General features: G+C 50.2%; 1 protein-coding gene across 7 annotated transcripts in view; it reads left to right on the top strand.

Annotated features, from left to right (window-relative positions):
* Positions 1-17,436, top strand: part of TMEM229B (transmembrane protein 229B) — a 38,844-nt gene extending 21,408 nt beyond the window's left edge. For 4 of the 7 annotated variants that reach the window (XM_042989950.1, XM_042989947.1, XM_042989948.1 and 1 more), the window contains 2 exons: positions 2,067-2,248; positions 13,706-17,436. In XM_042989950.1, coding sequence (XP_042845884.1) covers positions 13,724-14,227 — 504 coding nt within the window. In that variant the 5' untranslated portion in view covers positions 2,067-2,248; positions 13,706-13,723 and the 3' untranslated portion in view covers positions 14,228-17,436. Of the gene's footprint in view, positions 1-308; positions 469-514; positions 641-2,066; positions 2,249-13,702 lie in introns of those variants that run through there. The other 3 variants (XM_042989951.1, XM_007095169.3, XM_042989952.1) reach the window with 3 other exon arrangements.
* The last annotated feature ends 207 nt before the right edge of the window (positions 17,437-17,643 follow it).

The raw sequence follows: 17,643 nt of genomic DNA, 5'->3' as shown, positions 1-17,643 counted from the left end.
GATAACTCCTGCCCTCCCTGCAGGAGTCTTGGGAGAATCATGAGAGATGATGTACTGGAAAAAGTGTTTTAAGTTCTGCCCACATTAGTTGCTATAAGGGCTCTTCACACATTCATATGCTCCAAAAACGTCTAGTTCACGCCCTGTGGTCCACAAAGGAGCCTCATGCCACCTACACCAGGGACCTGCTCTGAGGGGCCAAGGAGGGTCAGCGGGGGCTGGGGACAACATGTGTACTTGGAGGCAGGGGTGGGATCCCTGCTAGACTGTTGCCTCCTTGTCCAGCCCCCAGCAGCTCCCTGGTGGAAGAGCCTCAGACCAGGAAGCAGGAGGTGTCCGGTGCCAGGCCAGCCTCGGAAAGGAGCCTCTTCTGACTGCAGCAGCTTCATCTGCCAGGGCGGCATCTCAGCCAGCAGCGGCGGGCTCCCAGGGCTGACTGCAGCGACCAGCAGGCTGTGCTGCCAGGATGTGGGCTTTGGTTTCTGTTTCTGTTTTGTCTCGTGCTTGTTGATGTGGCCTGCTTAGTTCCCCTGGGAAGGGGAAGTGCCGGTGGGTGGGATTGAACTCCCAGGCACAGGTCATGGTGGTACTGGGGGTAGAGAGGGTATCGGACATGCCCCATGAAAGCCCTTTCCTTGAGGTAATGGGTATGTGCCAGGCTGGCTGGGAGAAGGGAGGAGGATCGACAGGTGGGGCAGGTTGAGGCTTCTGTATGTAGAGCAGCTGGGGAGGAGCCAGGGAGCACAGCAGCCCACTGCATTTTGCTCTCCGTCCTTCACTTGTCTCAGTGCAGGAAGAGGGGGGTGCAGCGGCTGGTGACCCAGGGGTGCACAGCCTTCCGGGCCACAAGCACCTGTGCATGCAGTGAATTCTGCCCTTTCACTTCTCCTCGGCTCCCATGCTGCCTTGCAAGTTGTCAGCTCAGGGAGCTCAGAGAGCCTGGGAGGTATGGGCAGGGAGGAAGCTGGCTGTGGGCACCAGCTCGGGTGGCACCTCTGTGGAGGCCTGCTTGGCCTTCTGTGGGGGGAATGGTCCCGGCTTCCACCCCTGTCCTGCTATAGGGCCACACTGCACCTGACTTCTGTCCTTAGTCTCGTGCAGATGGTGCTGCACTCAAGGGGTTTTCAGAGAAGCTTCAGGACTTTCATATAAAGCCAGAATATCTATCAAATGTTCAAATCTTAGGTATATATTAAAAAGATGTATGTGGCCAGGGGCCAGATTTGTATCAGCATGTAGTCTGTTTCTTTAAAACTTTTTTTAATGTGGGTTTTTTTTTTTTAGTTCGTTTTTGAGAGACAGAGACAGAATGCTAGTGGGGGAGGGGCAGAGAGCGAAGGAGACACAGAATCTGAAGCAGGCTCAAGCCTCTGAGCTGTCAGCACATAGCCAGATGTGGGGCTAGAACCCACAAACCGTGAGATCATGACCTGAGCTGAAGTCGGATCCTTAACTGACTGAGCCACCCAGGCACCCTTATGTTATTGATGTTAATAGGAAGGGCCTCAACAATCACAGTGATATAATAGAATGAAATAAATATTAGGGTGGTGGGATTATTGCAGGGAGAGGGTCTAGCACACATTTTGTTGGCGTGCTTGTTTTTCTGTGTAGTTGTGCTTGACTCCCCAAATTCCCTACTTGCCTGGGGTTCTTGACCGCCCTTGAGAAAGATGTAACCACTGCAGGGTGAAGGTGAGAGTGTAATTCGAAGCTAAATGAGAATGGCACTGGATTCTAAAATTATACCCCCTCTCAGATTTACAAATGTGCACACATTTACTCATGGTGCAAGAAGCCCTAAGTCCTAGCCCTGAGTGTGAATTGCCTGGGATCCATCCCAGGCTGTCATTGCTGGATTAACCAGACCTGAGCAAGCAGGATGGCACAGAGGAGGTGATAGGTTCCAGGACAGGGGCCCAGTGGCCTGGATGGACTGACTGCCTGGTACTGAACCCGGAGCCCAGGCAATTGTAGCGTTCACCTTGAGGCTGCCCATCCGACTAGCCTGGTGGGTTGGAGCTGGGGCAGTTGAAGCTAATGAACGCCTCCTCTTTTATTCCCAGGGACACATGGAAGCCATCCATCCACTAGCCGAGGATCAGCTGAGCCCTGGGGCTGATGCTTGCCCACACTGCTGAGAATGGCACGGAGGCCCAGCCAGGCAGCAGGAGAAAGGTTAACCTGGGACACTCCTGGACAGTGATCCTGATGTCTGTTCTGAGTTGTGCACTCAAGGGTGTGATAAGTGAGTATGTTACAGGATCCCCAGGGATCACCAGCCCTCCCTGCCTCGGCAGCATGGTCACAGGTCTGGAGGTTCTCATTATGAGCCTGTGTTCTGTCCAAGGGCCTGTCACAGGGCTATAGTTGTAGAATAGGAGGGGAATGTCCAGCAGTTTCAGGCCGTTTCATGTGTTGGAGCCATCTTATAGCCACATGGCCTCTAAAAACTGTGCCAGACCCAGATTGGCTGACACAAATGATGTCAGACACCCAGCACATAGGAGATGACATCTTCCCAAATTCTCTCTCTTAACTGTAGGCTCGTGGATGCTTTGGGCCCTGGGCTTTACCTCTCTGCAATGAGAACTGTACCTCATCTGGGATTCCAGATTCTGCTCCGATGCTATGAACAGTTCACAAGGCCTTGGGTAGAGCACCCAGGGCATTGGGAGGTGAGGGATTGGTGGTGCCTTAGCTGCCATAAAAGTGGCCACCAAGGGGTCAAGAGGAGCAAGTTCTCTGCTGCTTTTGGCCTGTTAGGAGGAAGTTTTCCTCCTCCCAAGTCCAGACAAGCTGCATGGAGAGCAGGGGACCCCCAACTGTGGAGTCTCACCTGTCCTCATATGGGCTTTCTTTCCAGCCTTAACCTCTGGCTTTTCCTCAGTGGTGCTTTAGAAAATGACGATTGGTTGGGGCTTCTGGGTGGCTCAGTTGGTTGAGCATCTGACTTTGGCTCAGGTCATGATCTCACGGTTCGTGGGTTTGAGCCCCACGCCGGGCTCTGTGCTGATGGCTCATCGCCTGGAGCCTGCTTCTTGGATTCTGGGTCTCCCTCTCTGCCCCTTTCCCGCTCACGCTCTGTCTCTTTCTCTCTCTCAAAAGTAAATAAACTTACAAATTAAAAAAAAAAAAAAAAAAGACAATTGGCTGCTTTCCCAAGCCCCAAAGGCTTGTCTGGCCTAAAGGCTATTGTCTGCATAGGGCAAACAGTCCCAGTGAGGGATCAGGGACCAGCAGGCAGGGAAGTCCCCTGGAAGACAGGGCAGGGAGAGCCAGTGCTTTTACACTCCTGACTGGATGGGCTATTGGGAGCTGCTGGGCTAGCATATAGGAACCGGGAGGCTTAGCTTCCACACAGGAGCATGCAGGGAGGGCAAAGGGTAACTAGGTATTTCTCAGCTGTAGGTAGATGTTGACTCTAGTGCCGGTGGGAGTTTAAAACTCAGGGCTAGCATTTATTTTTCACTCAGCCTGGGCTTGCAAAATCAGTTTATGGTTGGAGGCTCTTTCAGGAAGTTGATTTGTAGCTAGGGTAGTGCAAGCCTGAACTATGGGTGTGGGGTGGGTGCACAGAGATGGCCACAGAGGCCACTGTGGGAGCACGGTGACTCAGACCAGAGACCTATTCCCCACATAACACAGAGTTCCCCAGGGCAATCTACACCATCATCCCTAAGACTGTTGTACCCTTTGGTCCAGTGATCCCATTTCTGGAGTTATTAAGAAATCTTTCTTTAAGGTACACCTGGGTGACTCAGTCAGTCAAGTGTCCAGCTCTTGATCTTAGCTCAGGTCTTTATTATTATTATTTTTTATTAGTTATTTATCTTTTTTTTTCCTTCCAAGATTGTATTTAAATTCAAGTTAGTTAACATATAGTTTAGTATTGGTTTCAGAATTAGAATTTAGTGATTCATCACTTACATATAATACCCAGTGCTCATCACAAGTACCCACCTTAATAGCCATCTCCCATCTAGCCCTTCCCCCACCTGCCTACTTCCATCAATCCTCAGTTTGTTTTCGATAGTTAAGAGTCTCTTATGGTTTGCCTTCCTCTCTGTTTTTAGCTGATTTTTCCTTCCCTTCCTCTATGTTCATCTGTTTTGTTTCTTAAATTCCACATATGAGTGAAATCACGTGGTATTTGTCTTTCTCTGACTTATTTTGCTTAGCATAATACACTCCAGTTTCATCCACATCATTGCAAATGGCAAGATTTCATTCTTTTTGATGGCTGAGTAATATTCCATTGTATATTTATACCACATCTTCTTTATCCATTCATCAGTTGATGGACATTTGGTCAGCTCAAGTCTTTATCTCAGGGTTGTGAGTTCAAGCCCTGTGTTAGGCTCTACACCCAGCATGGAGCCTACTTAAAAAAAAAAAAAAAGAAATCTTTCTTTAGGATATATTCCTAGAGAAGGAAAAGGCTGAATTCTTTTGTTACAGGCATAAAAAAAGATGTTTCTTGTGGTGTCATTGTAATAGTGAGAGTGGGAAACAATTGTTCTCTCTCCCTTTTCTGAACACCTAAGTTAAGTAAATTATAGTTTTCCACCTGGTGGAATATCACATAGCCATTATAATAATGAGAACAAAAGCAATATAACAACTGGGGGAAATGATTATTTTATAATAAGTGAAAATGTCAGGTTACAGAATAAGTACATTAAAGCAACTTGTAAAATAAACACATGAGAAAAAATTGCAAGGGAGAAGTGATAATGGCTGCTAGTTTGGTGGAATTATGAATTCCTTTTCTTTCTATGATACATGGATTTGCTTCTTTTAAAGCTAAGTGTAATCCGGGTGAATATACAACACACCATTAACAGTGACTTTCTCTAAGATGTGGGGTGATGGAAGATATTTACTTTCTAGGTCATTCCTTTCCATAATGTTTAAATTTCAGGTGTGAGCACATGTTACTTTTATAATCAGGAAAAATAATAAAGATATTTTAAAATGTTAGCATTGAAAAATTTTAAAGGCTATATCTGCCAAGAAAGGGGAGAAGAGAAAGGCTGAGCTGCTAGCTGTTTACACCTGCCCTTATCAGTGTTTAAGAGCCTGTGCCTGTGTGGGCCCATTCATTCATTCATTCATTCATCCATGCCAGAAGTATTAGTGGGTCTTATCACCAGGCACTGTTGTAGGCACTGGGAACCCAGCAGTGAACAAGACAGAGCCCCTGCCCTCATGGAGCATTCATTCTAGTTGGAGGAGACAGACAACAAACAAGTAGCAAAATAGTAGAAAGTGAAAGTGCTGGAGGAATGAAATATGATGATGTCAGTGATGCGAAGGCTGTTTTGGATTCGAGACCAGAGAAGGTCTCAGGGGTGACGGTTGAGCTGAGATCTGAGTAACAATAGAGAAGCAGCCAAGTGAGGTCTGGAAAGAGCCTTGCAGGCAACACTCAGGATGCCCAGCCTCAGGGCCCCAACTGCTAGGTGCCCTTTACTGCCTGAGCCCTGGCGAACCTCTGTGCCAGGCTGACTGTGTTCCCCAGGCCCACTTGTCCTCCTGTGTCTGCCAGCTGGGATTTGCTTAGCATCTGAGGCCTTCTAAAATCCTCTTTGGCCTGCTGCTTTGTGTGGAATGGTTGCTCCCGACACTCTCCCTGGTGCTGCTCCAGGCACCAGGCTTCTCTGGGCAGTGTGATGCTGGTCACTGCTCTTGGCTGAATGTCCATGGCAGGGCTGGGCCATCTGAGATTCCCAGCCAATATGAGGGTGGGCTGGCAGTCAGGGTAGCTTGACAGGGACCAGTGTGTGTCTTGGTGAAAGGCCTTTGAATGGCACACACCTTGAGGCCCTCAGAGGTGGCTGCTACCATAGTCCTGTGAGGGTCCACTATGACCCTGGAGGATCATTGTGTGGATCTTGCCAGAACTTGGCCTTAGAACAGAACTTGGCCTCTCAGAATAGGACGACAGCCTGCAATGGCTCTGACACCTGTTCTGGGCTTCATTGATGATCTACCTAGAGGTTCATGTTGCTCTTGCTTCTTGTTTCCTCTCCATATACCATCCTAGTCTTCCAGAAGCAGAAACTCAGAAAGTGGTGGTGCCTATAGAGGAGCCTGTAGTCAGCTTCAAGGGCAGTGCAGTGTGCTGATTGGGAATGAAGGCTCTGGAGCCAGACTTGCTGGGTTTGAATCCTAGCTCTGGCTTTTATAGCTGTAATTCTTAAGACTTATTAAAACTTCCCCTTCCTCAATTGCCCCATCTATAAAATAGGCTTGAATATTATCTGAGTTAATACCTGGTAAGTGCTGAGAAGAGTGGCTGATGATTACTGTGACTTGGGAGGTAGCAGGAAGACCATCCCAAAGAGTTTTCTGGGGGATGCCCATAGCAAGAAAGGGTGGAACTCTATAGTGTCTGGGCTAGCCAGTCACCACAGGTATTTAGCTCTGCTTGTTTCCTTTCTGGCCCTGAAGCAAGCCCATATGTTCCTCCCACCCTCACCCCTCCCAACTTGATTACCACAGTGTAAGGTGAGGATGGTTTCAGACCTTGCATCTTTCACCCAGATGTTAGGACACCTGCCCACCCCTCATAGATTCCACTCACTTCCAGCACAGAGCCTATCAGGGGGCTGGACTCAGAGTCCCCCCCCCCCCGCCTCCACTGCCTTGCTCCCAGGGGCCCCCTATAAGGGCTGTGTCTCTCCCCAGCACATGGAACTGTAGCGATTTTGGTGCCTAGGAATGGGGAAGTAAATGAGGTGAAAGAGGCCTAGTAATGAGGCGAAGCCCCGCCCAGCCTGGTTGCATGTAAGAGGAATCCCGATTTTCTATCAAGATGCTCCTCTGGACAGAAATTCCCAGAGTCATTGTGTTGTGGCACCTTAGCTTCCTGGAACAAGATGAGAGTTTTGAGTAAAACCAAAGGCGGTTGCCTTATCTGGTTTTGCCTCCAGCCTGTCTCAGACTTGTGGCATTCTCTTCGCCCCTCTCAACTTGCTGTGCTCGCTGCGTAGGGAATAACTCAGCAGGTTCTGGAAGCTGGTGAGATACTCCTAGGGAGCAAGATTCTGAACCCCTCCCTACAAAGTCATTTATCACCTGTCCCCTTGGGGGGGGGACAGTGCCCTGCTCTGCCAAGTCACCTTGAGTTCTGGCCCTTGGCTGGAACTCCGTATTCCCAGGCCCTTTTATCAACAAGTATGAAGGCTCTTGTACATGAGTGTTGTTCTCCATATCCTGCATATGAAACTGTCCACAGCTCTTTTCTCCTTCTTGTTTTCATCCTTGCGCATGCTCTCCTCCTCACTTCACTTTGAGTTTTCTTTCCTGGGCCATCTGTCTTTGTGTCATCGTTCTCAGGATGGTTGTGTTTGTCACCAGGAGAAAGAGGCCAATGTCCAGTGAGCTACTGGTTCTTCCTGATGCAGGCCTTCCCAGGTCTCTGATCTCAGTGCCAAGCAAGGAGGTACTGGAAGAATGTGGGGAAAGGGCTCGGGTGGGGGGAGGCCTGGGCAGGGATAGAGGTCTGTTGGGCCAGCAGAGGGTCGGGGAGCCTGTCCCAGCTCAAAGTTTAAGCATGGCTCCTGTGAGTATTAGCAGTGGGTTCAGGGAGTGGAGTTTTGCAAATCTACCCAAGCCAATGCCGCTTCTAATGTTAGTGTCTGTCCCACCACGGTGTGAGCTGCCATCCCAGCTGATAACACTGTCTCACATCCCCTTTCTCTGTCTTCCCCCCTCATCTCCTGGCTCCAGCCAGGATATCCAGTTTCCCCTTTTTGTCTCACATGGACTAGGAGTGTTCTTCTGGCAAAACCCCACAGACACAGCCTGACCTGGCCTAGGTATGCTTCCCCTCTGCCTACCCATGTTCCTCCAGGTAGGGAAGGTTCCAGAAATGGAATCCAGGCCTTGGACTCACCCTGTTCTCTCTTCTCCATCCTCTCTTCTGTTCAACATCTTGCCCTCCTTCCACTGTTTAATGGCTATTCCTTTGTTCTTGCTTGCTTCTGCTCTAAGGTTTGGAGGTCCAGCTCTTTAAAGTCACCTGCTTCCAGGGGGTGTGACTGGACCCCACGAGTTGTTACTGACTGGGAAACCTTGGCCATCTCTAAAGATGAGCCCAAGGGGCAAGGAGAGCAGGGTTTTAAAGTCAACATTAAGGTGGGGTGCTGACCCGAGGACTCCATTAGTTATGTCAGGATGCTGCATAGGATGAACAGGATCCTGTGGGCCAGAGGGGCCAGAGGTGCGAGTGCAGGTCAGGTGGACAGACCTAAGTTCAGAGGGGCCTGAGTGGGTGGGAAACAAAGTGGTTTCCAGGCCACCACAGGCCCGCCTGCCTGGGGTCATGGGCCCCTCCTCATTCTCAGTGAGTTTCCCTGGAGCTTCAATCTGTTCTCTCCCACTCCAGGGGTCTAAAAGCCTATTGGGGGTTCAGGATAGAATGAGGGTGTGAGAAGCTTGCCAGGAATGCTGGCCCTTTCATTCCACCCTTCTTTTCAAGACTGGACCTCAGAGGGCTAGTTCTGAGTGCCGCCCCCCCCCCCTTTCATTAAACCTCCCCAGCCACACAGAGGCTGGAAGCTGGCCAAGCCCTCCTCTACGAAACCTTTGTTTCCTCAGGGGCTGCGTGTGTGGTTATTGGTTTCACAGGGTTGCTTGGCTGCTGGGCTGTGCTCTGGGTGGAGGTGAAAACCTGACCTGCTTGGCAAGAAAGGCTGCCCAAGTGAGGACAGGGGCAGAATGTCCCACCTTGGGTACGAGGTGGCACTCAAAGCGGGAGAAGCTCACCAGGAAGCCCATCTCTGTGCCAGAAGTGACAGCCACACTTTCTTGAGCATTTGCTATATTCAGTAGCGTCTATTAGCTCATTCATCCTTACAGTCATCCTCGGAAGTAGTTACTCTTGTTATTTTCCCTTTATCTATAAGGAAACTGAGGAAAAAAGGAAATCGTTTTATAGAAAGGTCTGGTAACGTGCCCTGGAGCCCACAGGTGAAGGGTACCAGCCTGTTTGAATCAGAAAGTTAGAGTCTAGGGCCCCTGGGCTTAACCACTTTATGCTATTCAAACCTGTGAGGCATGGTTTGTTGTTGGTGATGATGGCTCAGGAGGGAACAGCCTGCATTAATTTTTCAGGACTTCAGGTGTCCTAAGGTTCATTTGTCTGGCAAGTTTGTTGAATATCTTCTCTATACAAGGCACAAAGATGATTAATACATATTCATACAACAAACAGTTTTAAGTTAAATTTTATTTTTGTAAAAGTTTATACATACTTGGTAGAAAAAATTTTTAGACTATACCAGAAGTTTAAAAAAGGAAATAAAAATCACTTGTGATGTCACCCTCCAGAGATGATTATGGCTAATTTTTTGTACGTTTACATGTATGTAGGCTTTTGCAAAATCAAAATCATATTAATTATTTAGTTTTGAATCCTGCTTTTTTTTCCTCTTAACATTATAATAAACGTTCATCAAGGGGCCACTGGTGCATAGCAAAGCATAGTGCTAACTGTTGTCACAGAAGTGAACTGGGTGCAGAGGTGGACAAACAGGGCAGCAGATAGCTCTGGAATTGGAGGTGTTTAGGAAAATCTTCACAGAGGAGCTGGACCTTGAAGATTATGGGCTCATGGGCCATGGGTTGGGGGTGGTGGTGGCTGTAGCAGTTGGGAAAGGCACCCCAGGTAGCAAAAGCAGTAATGAAAAGATCCAGAGGACAAGATCTGAGGCAGAGGTGGCTCATAAAGGGCTTTGCCAGCCATCCCTAGGGGTTTGAGCCTTATTGCATAGATGGTAAAGATCCACTAATAGGCCCACATGGGGAGAAATATCAAATTCATGTTTGAGAAAGATTGCTGTTTTTACATACTCTTTAAAAAAAACTTTTTAACGTTTATTTGAGAGACAGAGATAGAGCACCAGTGGGGGAGGGGCAGAGAGAGAGGGAGACACAGATCTGAAGCAGGCTCCAGGCTCTGAGCTGTCAGCACAGAGCCGGACGTGGGACTCAAACCCACAAACTGTGAGATCACGACCTGAGCTGAAGTCAGATGCTTACCCAACCGAGCCACCCCGGCGCCCTCTACATGCTCTTAGTGTGATGAGTGGATTGAAAAGGAATAGGCACCTTCCAGGCACCCCCTGGAAGACACCTGGGGGCATCTGGGTGAGAGATGGTGACAGCTTAAAGCAGAGCAGCAGCAATGAGAAAGAGGAGTGAAGAGGAAGAGATGATTTCAAAGATATTTAAGTGGTGGAAAGGCCAGGAGGTAATGGCTGACTTGGTGGCCTTGCCATGTGACTTATTTTGATCAAGAAGATGTTAGTGGGCATGAGTTAACCAGAGTCTTGAAAAGCACGGGTGCAGCAGGGCTTGCTCGTTCATGTGCTTCTGCCCTTGCCATGAGAAAGCGTGCCTGGGATGTGAGATAAGTAGATAAGAGCCACCCCAGCCAAGGATAGGACAGAACCCCCAAATGACCAGCAGTCTCATGATCAAGGCCACCCAAGATCCCCTAACCCACAGACACGCAAGTAGTAGTAACAAATGAGAGTTGATTGAAGCCACTGAGTTTTGGAATGACTTACATAGCAATTATAAACTATTAATAAATGTCTTTTTTTTTTTTTTCATTGAATGCTGTGTGCCAGACACTATTGTAGGCAGTGGGGATGCAGTACTGAACCAGACGGACAAGGTCCTTATTCTCAGGGAGCTCATGTTCAAGTGGAGACACAGCAGAGGAAGTTAGCATGACACTAGAGCCTCTGGCTGCTAACTGGGTGCTTGGTGGTTCCTTTAATCAGAGTGGGGTCACAGGAGGAAGACAAGTTTTGGGGAAAATATAATGAGTCTGATTTAGGAAAGGATTTGAGGTGCCTATAGGACATTTAGGTGGAGGTGTTCAGGAAGGAGTGGGATACAGAGGTGCAGAACACAGGAAAAACATCTGGATGGGGACTGAATGTTATCAACATAATAAAACAGGAAATCATCTGGGCCAAGGAGGGAGAGAGTGAGTGCTATGGCTATTCAGTGGGGGGGAGGGGAGGACTGTGGCGGGGAGGATGAAAAAGATTTTGTTCTGAAGGTAACCTGGAAGCTGGGTTTGTGCTTGTGGAGGTGAGATGAAAGGCCACAGGAAACAGACAGATAGAATCTACAAGGAGGGGAGGGAAGACCGGGAGAGCTGGCCTGTGAGAATAAGGCTGAAAAAGTAGGCTGGCATGAGATCCTAGTGAGTCTTGAATGCCAGGCCAAGGATGCTGTGGCATTTCATTAGGAAATGGGGGGCCACTGAATGTTTTTGAGGAGGGGAGTACCATCAGGCGCACATGTCTAGATGGGCAGTGGTGTGCAGGGGGATGGGTGCTGAAGCAGAAACCAGGAGATGTGGATCCTAGTCTTAGCCTTTCCATCTACTGGCCCTGAGATATGGGGCAAATGACCTCTCTCTGAGCCCCAACTGTCTCTCTTAAAAAACAGGAGTTAAACTACCTGTCATTCATATGAATCTTAATTTTGTAAAAACCAATGACAAAATGTAAATGGAAGTGCTTGGAAGACCACAAAGCAATCCACAAGGGAGGGTATTGAGGTGGGTTATTAATTGTGACTAGGTCTGTGTTAGCTGAGAGATGAGGCTGGGATTCCCAGACAGGCATGCAGACTACATATGCATCTTGTTAACCTCTGTCCCCTCTCCGACCTTGACAGAGTGTCAAGCCTGGTGTCCACTGGCAGCTGGCAGAGCTGGGATGCATGTTTTCATCATCTGCCTTTCCATTCCTGATGCAGCCCTGAACTGCTCCCCTCACCCCCCTCACACACACACCCAAACATGCATCGTTTAGAGACTGCCTGCTCTGGAGAGGCCTGTGCCAAGGCTGCAGAACAGAGGACTGGAAAATAGTCCCTTCCCTCAAGGAATACACAGCTAGCTAGCTGTGTACTAGCTAGCTGGATCAGAGGGCATATGCCTTATAACAGCGTACGGGGTGGCACTGGAGAAAGAGGCAATTGAGTCATCCAGACAGTCACTGATGGAGGACAAGGAGAAAGCTGAGAGATCTGGGGGCCAGCCTTCAGGGAAGCAGGATGGAGCCTTAAAGACTGGTGGGGTTGAGAAGAGAGGAGAGGAAGGCAATAAGAAGTAAGAGAGGACTGTCAGCCCACTGGTTTCCTTTCAACATTGAAACTAACACCAAAACCTGCTTAATGGAGCAGTGAAAGACAAATGTGACCACAACGAGCTTCCACTTTCAACCCATTAGGATGACCATCATCAAAAAACCAGAAAATAACAAGTGCTGGCAAGGATGTGGAGAAATTGGAATCCTTGAGTACTGTTGGTGGGAACGTAAAATGGTATGGCTGCTGTGGAAAACAGCAAGGCTATTCCTCAGAAAATAAACACAGAATCACCATATGATTCAGCAATTCTACTCCTGGATATAAATCCAAAAGAATTGAAAGCAGAGACTAGAACAGATATCTGTATACCCATGTTCATAGCAGCAGTGTTCACAATAGCGAAAAGGTGGAGGCAACCCATTCATGGACAAATGGATAAATAAAAGGTGACATAGGGGGTGCCTGGGCGGCTCAGTGGATTAAGCGTCCGACTTCAGCTCAGGTCATTGTCTCACATCTCGTGAGTTCGAGCCCTGCATCAAGCCCTACATCAAGCTCTGTGCTGACAGCTCAGAGCCTGGAGCCTGCTTCAGATTCTGTGTCTCCCTCTCTCTCTCTCTCTCTGCCCCTCCCCTGCTCATGCTCTGTCTCTCTCTTAAAAATAAACATTAAAAAATGTTTTTTAATGTGACGTATCTAGATAGCTAGCTAGATCACAGTGGAATGAATATTATTCAGCCTTAAAAAGTGAAGGACATTCTGACACATGCTTACAACATGGATGAACCTTGCAGACATGATGCTCAGTGAAATAAGCCAGTCTTAAAAGGGCAATTACAATATGATGCCACTGAAAAGAGGTAACTAGAGTAGTAAAATTCATAGAGACAGAAGGTGGAATGATGGTTGCCAGGGCGGGGGGGAGGGGGTGGGAAGCGAGTGTTTGATGAGTATGGAATTTCAGTTTGGGATAATGAAAAAATTTTGGAGATGGATGGTGGTGACAGTTGCACAACAGTGTGACTGTACTTAATGTCACTGAACTGTACACCTAAAAATGGCTAACGCGGTACATGTTATGTATATGTTAACTAACACACACACACAAGATAAATGTGATAGGTTGCTTAGAAAGATCCCAGAAATATGAGTGATGTGGAGTTGTTTGAAAAGAAGTGCAGGAAGAGATGAATCAGCTAGTAGCCTAGAAATGGGGGTGACTGGCAGGCCAGGACAGCCAGCTCTTCCACTGACCACAGATAATCCAAACAAAGCTTAGGGAGTGCAGGATATACCTCCTTCCAATAGTACTTGAGTAGGGCTGGTCAGAGGAAGCCAGTGGAACTTTTAATTTTCTTCCTTTCATTTCTCATGCCCACCTGGCTAAGGTGAGGAATAGGGAATAAAGTAATGAACATGAAATAGGGTCAAGAATATGACTGGTAACCAAAGAGAAAGGTAGAGGCAGGTTTGGAATCCCCTCCAGCCTGGTCATGGCAGAGACCTGAGCTGCACGTGGGAAGGCAGGAGGAGGGCTCCGTCCCTCCTTCCCTCACCTGTCTCCTTTGTGTCCCAGCAGCCAGCCCCACTCGGCGCCATGGCATCTGCCGAGCCCCTGACGGCGCTGTCCCGCTGGTACCTGTATGCCATCCACGGCTACTTCTGCGAGGTGATGTTCACGGCGGCCTGGGAGTTCGTGGTGAACTTTAACTGGAAGTTCCCTGGGGTTACGAGCGTGTGGGCTCTCTTCATCTACGGCACCTCCATCCTCATCGTGGAGCGCATGTACCTGCGCCTGCGCGGCCGCTGCCCACTGCTGGTGCGCTGCCTCATCTACACGCTTTGGACCTACCTGTGGGAGTTCACCACCGGCTTCATCCTGCGCCAGTTCAACGCCTGTCCCTGGGACTATTCCCAGTTCGACTTTGACTTCATGGGCCTCATCACCCTGGAGTACGCCGTGCCCTGGTTCTGCGGGTCCCTCATCATGGAGCAGTTCATCATCCGCAACACCCTCCGCCTCCGCTTTGACAAGGACGCTGAGCCCGGGGAGCCCAGTGGCCCCCTGGCGATGGCCAACGGCCACGTCAAGACAGACTGAATGGGGCTGGTGGGTGGGGCCCGGGGCTCTCTCATGGACCCCGTGGACAGAGGTACCAAGCTGGTGGGGTTACGTCTTCTGAACAGCACAAGCCCTGGCCCGGGTCTGGCCTCAGCCCCTTAGGGCACACACCCTCGCCGTCCACCGGGGGCGGAACCGGGGGCGGGGCCAGGTGTGGGGGGCGGGTGTCGAGGTAGCCCGGGGACTCTGGGAAGGGTCTGTGGATCCCTGCCCAGCTCAGAGGCTGGCGGCCAGAGGCCTATGGCTAAGCAGCGATTTGACCACCTGGGTGACTTTGGAAGCAGCAGGCCCTGTCCTGGCTAAGGGACTCTGAGAATGGGGCAGAAGATGAGAAGCCTGAGGAGGCCTGAGGAGGCTCTGGGCTGCTGCGAGGCCTCCTCTCTCCTCTCACGTGGTTTAAGTTGGGCTTTGGCTGGTTCCATTAGGCAATATTCAGGTGCTTGCTTGCAACCAATACCTCCCCGGGGGCCTGCTGAGCTGCAGCCTAAGGACAGACTGGGCAGCCAGGAGGCTGCTTGGCAGTAGTGCTGGTCTGCCAGGGCTGGAGGCCTTCCCTTGGCTCCTCTCCCCTCCCCCAGGGCTCCAACGCTCCCTTGGCCTTCTGGGGACCCCCCCCACCCTGGTGCTGGATTCCCACCAACCTTGGGCTTTTGGAGGTTTCAATCCCTGTGTGTTTGGTGGCGTTTCCCCCCTTTCTCTTTTATTTTCAAGGCTTTTACCACTAGCAGCCCCTTTATCCGTGTCTGTCATCCCCACCGGCCCCCCTCCCCAACTCCCTGATCAACACAGCAGCTGCCAGAGATAGAACCCTGAGACAGACCCTGCCCACCCTGTTGCCGCCTTCCCTCCACTATTTCTGCTGGCCTGATGACTGGGAAGTTCCCCTTTTACACCTCCCCACCTGTCTGGTGGGCTGTGGCAATGCCCCGGTGCTCTTCTCTGTGCCCCCTCCCCTCAGTGGCCCAGCAAAAATTGAATGATATACCCTCCCCCAGCACACAGGCCAAGATGGGCCACCCCAGATCCACAATGGGGACCTAGAGACAAATCAGTTTAGGGGAGGAGGGTTGTGATAAAGGCATCTGGTTTCTTTTCAAGCCAGTCAGGGGGAATCGAACTTTCTAGGGGATGGAGGAGCAGGAATCCGGTGTTGGGAGACCCATGGAGAATAAGTGAGGGAAAAAAAGAAGACAGCCTTTCAGCTTTGAGAGGGTCTTTGGAGCATCCTTAGTGGGAGGGGGTCAGTTGGTTCTGCCAAAGCCCCAGCCCTGCAGCAAAATCTGGTCAGAGCTACCCCCTTCCCACCCCTCCCAGCAAGGCTGACCCTTTGAGCTTACTCCTTAAGCAGTATTAGCCCTGCCATGCTCATGGGCTTTGTCATCTTGGTTGCCAGCCCCCCCCCCCCCACTCCTTCTGTGACAGGTCCATTGCTGGCAGTGGACAGGTGAAGTCCTCACTCCAGCCCACTTCTGGCTCTGCCCCCACTCCCTGAAGGGAGAGGTCCATCAGAATGCAGCCAATGCTGCACAGCCAATGCTGTGGCATGTGGTCTCTTGACGCACTAGGAGTCTTAGATAGAAATTTGCCTTTCCCTTTTTATGGATCATTATAAAACGATAATACTGCCTGTGGAGAGAATCTGCTCTTCCTTGCTGTGCTGCTCTACCTAGACTGTGCAGACAGCACTAGCCAGGGTGTGAGCCAGGGCTGGTGGCCTGGGGATGGGCAGGAGTGGTATCCCAGATGGGGAGAAAGGCTGGTTGTTTTCTGCGGTTATCCCTGTCCAGGACAGGATGAAGGGCACCTTCCAGCCTTTGTGTCCCTGCCAGGTTCCTCGAATCCAGGCATGAACTACATTCTGCAGGGGCCAGACCTACCTTTGATTTTGCTGTGGCCCCAATTCCAGGGTTTTGGGGCATCCAGAGATTCAGGTTTCCATCTACAGGTGGAAGGGGTTCTAGAGGGAAAATATCATCTGGCTTCCCTGTTCCCTCTGGGAAATTATCTCCTTGGCCTTCTCCCTTAATTCTGGGATATCCCAGTTTTCTGGACCCCAACACCCTTCCAGGCCCCCCATGTGGGCCCTTAGACCACACCACCCACCTTTGCCCTCCCCTGCCACGACCGAATCTGTGGTCAGCTTGTTGATGTCTGCCAGCATAGGGCCTCCATGATTCTCAGAGCAAGCCCTTGGATGGCCCATTGGGTCTGTCCACTCCAGATGTTGCCTCATGGGCATTCCCTGGCACCGTCTTTTCTCTGGGCCCTACAAACTCCCAAGTACAGGAGGCCCCACAGTAAACCTGCCTGCCTGACATGTACAGAGCACTGTTTTTCTGCTTCATCCAGGTGCCCTGTGGCTCTTCTTGTCCCTCATAGGGCACAGAGTCCCCAGCAAAGGCAGGCAATGATCCAGGGCATGAGTTCAGGGTCTGAAGGCTCAGAAATCACCAGGAGTAGCCCTGATTTCAACTCTTGCTTTTTTTTTTCTTTTTTTTTTTTTTTTGGTATCTTCAGGGCCCTAATCCCTTAGTGCCCAGGCACCCCAGCTCTGTCAGTGGGGGTGCTGGCAGGAAGAGTCTGCTTGCTGTTTGTGAACCTCTGGTGTCCTGGGTCTCTCTCCACTGGACATGGCAGCATTTCTGAGTTATAGATCGCCATGTGCTGCCCTGCATGGTTGAACCGCTTCTGATGTCTGCTAGGCATCCTGTCCCTTATGCCCTGTCCCCTCTGATGCCAGTGAGTCACAATGGCCTATGCTTATTTACAGCAATAATACATAGGGAGTGCCCATGAAATCCTCTTGTCCTAGTCCCTCACTCTCTGCATGGGTCTCCTTAGGGAGGCAGCACTGAATGGGTCAGTTCCTGAGAACCTATATTTATGAAGCTCTGGGCTGTGCAGACATCATCACAGGGAATTCAGAAAGGAAAGAGGTCCAGCCCTTGAGCTATGGTGAAGGCAGGGAGAGTACCTTCCACCCTGAAGCCACCCCAGACATGGAGGAGCTGCAGGTCCCGGTTCTCCCACCTTCGAAGTAGGTGGGACTGTCTCCCAACTGCGGCAGCTCTTCAGAAGGACACACGACTGGTTTGTGCGCCCATTGCCTGCTCTGTCTTCATTGGTCTCTTTGTCTCTTCCTTTTCACATTTGTGCACATCAAATATACTGGTGTTTGTGTTCCAGAACTGGCTCTGATCCATCTCTGTTTCTTCTGTTTTGGAGCCCCTTTCCTAGGGGCTTCTGGAGGCCAAGCCCTTCATACCATGTTATGACACTGTCTTAAACCAAGAGGGCTGCTGGTGGAGCCACCCTGTAGGGAGGGCAGGTGGCACCCCCTGACAGTCCTTTTCACTATCTCTGCTCTGACCCTCCTGGTAACCTGAATTCTCTGC

Source organism: Panthera tigris, chromosome B3 (genome assembly GCF_018350195.1).
Source record: "Panthera tigris isolate Pti1 chromosome B3, P.tigris_Pti1_mat1.1, whole genome shotgun sequence".
In the NCBI taxonomy this organism is placed as follows: Eukaryota; Metazoa; Chordata; class Mammalia; order Carnivora; family Felidae; genus Panthera; species Panthera tigris.
The sequence above is the reverse complement of the archived record's forward strand: the minus strand, read 5'-3'. Positions and strand labels throughout refer to the sequence as shown.